Source organism: Vigna radiata, chromosome 6 (genome assembly GCF_000741045.1).
Source record: "Vigna radiata var. radiata cultivar VC1973A chromosome 6, Vradiata_ver6, whole genome shotgun sequence".
Taxonomy (NCBI): Eukaryota; Viridiplantae; Streptophyta; class Magnoliopsida; order Fabales; family Fabaceae; genus Vigna; species Vigna radiata.
In genome coordinates this window covers 5,417,082-5,422,962 of record NC_028356.1, presented here as the reverse complement: position 1 = coordinate 5,422,962, position 5,881 = coordinate 5,417,082, and the positions used below count along the sequence as shown (strand labels likewise).

Here is a 5,881-nt window from a genome sequence, read left to right as displayed (position 1 = left end):
TATCTTGGGAAACCTACACAATAGATCGTGGAAAAATCCTTAAGGATAATAATTTATATGTCTTAAAAATTTTTGTTTATAATTTTGTCAGTTTTTCTACAACACTTTTAATGTAATATAATTAATAAATTCTACATTTTATGAATTTATATTGTAAAAAAAAAGGTTATAAGAATGTTTTTACGAAGAAAGAGAAGAAAGTTAAGAAAGAGAAGAAAGTTAGGAATTAAATCACTTCAAAGTTATTAGTATTCAACCTAGGAACTAAATCAATTAAATATATTTAGGGTCCTTAAACTTTAACCTAAAATTAAATTTGTCCATGTTTCAAACTTTGATTGGATTTGTTCCCTAAACTTTAAAAGTAAATGTATCTAGTCATATTAATCCAATGATGTTAATATTATTTTACATTAATATTTTAGGTGGAATATCATTTGACGTGTAAAAAAAAAAACTTGGTTAAAAGTGACTATATTTATTCAATTTTAATGTTTAAAAACCAAATTATATAAAAAATTATAATTTTTATTTTACATCAAAGTTTACGAACTAAAAATATATTTAAACGTTGTAGACCTTAACTAACATAAACTTATACATTATATTAGTATTAATAGTAGTCATTGTGACGTCCCAAATATATAACAAATATATATAATAAGACATCATCAATCATAATAAGCAGTCAGAAGTGCATTTAGAGAAATCGGATTACAGTCATCCATCAAAATAGCTAAGAATTTAAAAATTTTAAAGACAAAACATAGTATCTCAAAATGACATAATATAACTAAGAAATTGTAGTAAGTCTAAGCTGCAACATCTTCATTTTCCTCCAAGACATGCTCCAGTGAAACCTCTCCTTCCTCTGCTCACATCCAAGTGGATGATCATTGCAACAGGAAAGCACACACAACAAGCAAGTAGACATGGCTCAAACACAGACAAGAAAATGCAAGGGTGAGCTAATTATACAAAAAAAAAAAAACATGCATCACATCAAGTATATAACATACAATAAATAACTTAAATCAAACAGTTTAATAAACACAACCTAAGCATGTTATTTTCTAGACTTGACTCGTCCAGACTTTAAAATGATAGTCGGGCTATGGCGAGTCTTGCACCCGTGGTGACTTATGAAACTTGGGTTCCCCACCCTGCCACACTCACGAGGTTAGTCCGTTCTGCGTCTTGAGACATACTGGGAGCCCCCAAGACTAAGGACCTCCTGCTACTTCTCACCACATGGTTCAACCTCTCTAAGTGAGTTTGATTGACCATTGAAGCGTCAGAATGACTCCCAAGGCTGAGCCCCTACTTTCATTTTAAAACACTAAGAATTTCACCGAGAGATTCTACACAGATGGAACTTAGTTTACTTCTACACAGATGGAACTTAGTTTACCACTTGGATCGTACTTTCATCACTTTGTAATCATATACTTTTGCCACAATTAACATATACACAATCTCTACAATATACATTACTCTCTCATCACAAATTATAAAAATAACTACTCCTTAATTTAATTTAAGTTAATCAATACCTGTACAAATATAAAACCATGTTTCCTTCAGTTATATTATAATAGTTATATTAAACCATACTTCTATTATAAATTTTCTATTAGACCACTACACAAACATTTTTAATTTATATTACACCAACATTCATATTATAATATTATATTATAACAAACCTATTATTATATATAAAACTATATTATATTAATAAAATATAATAACATACGTATTGTTATATAATATTAATAGAAGTTATATGTGTTGCGTAACTATATTATATAAATCCATATATATATATATATATATATATATATATATATATATATAAAATGTAATATATCATGATACGTATTACCTTAAAATAACTTATAATATTTTCTTAATTATGAAATTGCTTGCTAAACTATTCAAATATCACAGAATGCCTCCTCCCAATCTCACCTCACTACCCAATTGGTCACCGGAGAGGGTTCAGATGTCTGAACGCATCAGACTCACCTTCGGCGCTAGCATATATGACTAGTCACAACTGATTGGACCAGGCCAGGGCTGCTCTATGATCAGGGATGTGCCAACTCAGGTTTTTAAGTCCCCTCTATCCTACCAACAAAGAAAGGCTCTCAACCAGTTTTAATTAATTTATTAAAGTTACCTAAACTAGTCTGTTGTGCTCTAAACCTCAAGCCCTCAATTTTTTTGTTTTACCCCCCTCTCAAAATACTCTGAAACAGTACTTGTACACTTATTTAATACCCATATACATGTTCTCACAGAGCACTTACTCCAAACCCTCCAACAAGATCAATTTCAACCAAAACAGATTAATTTCAAGAGAGACAATTCATATACATCCAATTCTCATGCACTATTTGAATATTTAAACACACAATAATTATACACAGCTTCACAGTCTCGATTTGGGCATCCAGTAAAATTAAAAATTGCAGGACAGCTTCACAAACACATAAGTTCAAATTCAACATTGAAATATTTTATAAAATAAATTCCAAAAAAATAATCAGCTCCCCTTGCCTCTTTTGCTTTCACTAGACAGTTCACACAAGACCTCCAAATAATACCCTGACGTAGAGACAAGATCAACCGGACCTAAAATCACCAAAGTGGTGATGGAATCAGCTCCTAGAGCTAAAATAGAGTACAAAATAGAAAAAGGAATATATTGACACATGAGAAACAACAAAGTTGCATACCCTAGGTCTGCAACAGTTGGAGAGAAGGGGAAAAATTGAGTTACCAGCTAGATCGAAAAATGTTCGGTTTGAATCGAAGCCCTTGACGCTAGGAACGATTTGGCAGCACCAAATCAAGGATTGAATGGTTCACTTTGCTGGAAGTCTAGAGAGAAGGCAGAGAAATTGTTAGGGCAAGAGTTTTAGAGAAAGAAAGTGGAAATTGGCAAATGAGAAATCTGATTCTGAGAAAAGCCCCTTCCAAAACTAAGGCTCCTTTAGTCTGATGGGCCTGGCTGCCTCCAACTAGGACCCATTGATTTTTAAAAATTTTAAGGCCCTTACAGTCATTATAATTATTTACTAAAAAACACTAATTGTTAGAGAATATCTCGTGACAAACTCAATTAAGATATAATTTTATTACCACAAATATAATTTAAATTTAATTTAACTTCATAGAACTAGTTTGGTTGGTGAAAGAGAAGTACTGACAATTATTAATAACTTTGATATCACCTTAAAGAGAATACACATTTTAAATACTCAATTTAAACAATAATTTTTATGATATTGAATTAAATTTAATTTTTACCATACGAGTGCTCTTCAAAAAATAGTAAATACATTTCTAACATTTTATTTCATGATAAAATTTGTTTGGATTATTTGTTACTTGCAAAATTATTTTTATCACAATAATAGTTACTTTAATGAATCTTTATAGGTAAAATACTTTTTTCAAGAGATAAAAATATAGTACATCAATATCATGAGTAATTCATGTGTTGTTTTTTCAACCATATTTAAAATTTCACTGAAGTCTAAAATTGTTGTTTTTTTTTTTGTTCTTTATGTTTGGTAAATGCAGTCTAAAACATTTCTACCTACGTCTTTTAATTACTTATAAACATTGAATTTATTTACATGGCATCTTAAGAACAATAATGGAAATGAATTTATTTACATGGAATTCAATACCAGTCATTTAAAAAGTCAAAGTAAACTTGGCAAATTTATGATCAAGTTTCTACAACTAAAGTCATTGCGCACTCATTTGGAAGTCTAAAGTTGAAGTTAGATATGACTCATTTGAACAGTGCTTTGGAAGCACACTCGCTCCCACTAATGTAAGAAACCGGGTCCATCTTTTGGAAGATGCGAAAGTAATAGTCTCTCCAGTAGCTTTCATCTAAACATTACAATTACTTCAACATCCAACATACACTACGGATTTCTTAAACATTATTTTAAGGATGCTGATATAAAAACGTAAGACCACATCCTACTTTGTGCAAAACAATGGCTGTAAGTCTATTCATGTTCTTTCTCATTGTTTCACACAACTTAGTGCACATAATGCCACCTACACTTGCTCTAGCTTTCAATTCAGAGGGTGACAAGCTAGCTTTACTTGCTTTGAAGCATAAGCTTACCAATGGAGTGCCTAATGCTCTTCCATCATGGAACAACTCTTTGCATTTCTGTGAGTGGCAGGGTGTTACATGCGAACATCGCCACATGAGAGTCTCTGTCTTGCACTTGGAAAATAAAATCTGGGGTGGCACTCTTGGACCATCTTTAGGAAATCTAACCTTCCTCACAACCCTCATTCTTTCCAACATCAACTTGTATGGGGAAATTCCCACACAAATTGGTCGACTGAAGAGGTTGCAGGTTCTTGACTTGAGCCACAACAACCTAAATGGTCAGATTCCTCTATACCTTACAAACTGCTCTAAACTGGAAGTCATTAATTTGATGGAAAATAAACTCACTGGAGAAGTTCCCTCCTGGTTTGGAATTGGATCCATGACACGGCTAAATAAGTTGCTTCTAGCTGCCAATGATCTAGTTGGTACCATCCCACCTTCTTTGGGGAATCTTTCATCCCTTCAAAATATCTCGCTTGCAGAAAATCATTTGGTGGGAAGTATACCACATGTTTTGGGTCGGTTATCAAATTTGAAAAGGCTAAGTCTTGGTTTAAATAGTTTGTCAGAAGTAGTCCCTGATTCTCTTTATAATCTTTCCAATATTCAACTTCTTTCTCTAGTGGCAAACAAGTTATCTGGGACTTTTCCATCGAAACTGCAACTTGCTTTTCCACACCTTAGAGAATTCTTTGTTGGAGGGAACCAGTTCGATGGAACATTTCCGTCTTCCATATCCAACATCACCGGATTGGAAAGCTTTGATATCTCCTCAAATGGTTTTAGTGGGCCAATTCCTCTCACTCTGGGAAGCTTAAATAAACTTCAACTGCTTCACATTGGTTATAATAGTTTTGGAAGTGGGAGAGCTCGTGATTTGGATTTCCTTTCATCATTAACAAATTGTACTCAACTGCGCATACTTATTTTGGATGGCAATGGATTTGGTGGTGAGGTGCCAGGTCTTATCGGCAATTTTTCTACCTACCTGAGAATTCTTAGTATTGGATTGAATCAAATATCTGGAATGATACCTGAAGAAATTGGACAACTTATTGGTTTAATGGACTTCACCATGCAAGATAATTATCTAGAGGGAACTATTCCAGATTCGATTGGAAGGCTTAAAAATCTAGTAAGACTGGCCCTGTACGACAACAAATTGTCTGGTAATATTCCTAGTGCCATTGGCAATCTCACTATATTGTCTGAACTTTATCTGCATTTAAATAGTTTTGTTGGAGGCATTCCATTAAGTCTCAAATACTGCACGAAAATGCAGACACTTGGTGTTTCCACCAACAATTTAAATGGAGATATACCTAATCAAACATTTGGCAATTTTGAAGGTTTGGTAAATCTTGACTTATCTTACAATTCTTTCACTGGTTCCATCCCTTCAGAGTTTGGAAACTTGAAGCACCTTTCAGGTTTGTATCTTCACGGAAACAAATTTTCTGGTGAAATACCTGAACAGCTTGGCGCTTGTTCCGGGTTAACAAAGCTTGTGTTGCAGAGTAACTTCTTCCGCGGAAGCATACCTTCGTTTTTGGGCTCTTTAGGATCCCTTGAATTCCTCGACCTTTCTAACAACAGCTTCTCAAGCACAATTCCTGTTGAACTACAAAAGTTGAGATTTTTAAATACTTTGAACTTCTCTTTTAACCATCTTTATGGCGAGGTTCCCACAGGAGGTGTCTTTAATAATGTTACAGCAATTTCACTCAT

The 5,881-nt window shown here is 33.3% G+C and overlaps 1 protein-coding gene across 1 annotated transcript; it reads left to right on the top strand.

Annotated features, from left to right (window-relative positions):
• Positions 1 to 3,992: 3,992 nt before the first annotated feature.
• Positions 3,993 to 5,873, top strand: LOC106763303 (LRR receptor-like serine/threonine-protein kinase EFR; the record flags this gene model as incomplete). Its single annotated transcript, XM_014647504.2, has 1 exon — positions 3,993 to 5,873. A coding segment is annotated over exon 1 (1,851 nt), but the record flags the coding sequence as incomplete, so codon positions are not given.
• Positions 5,874 to 5,881: the final 8 nt, after the last annotated feature.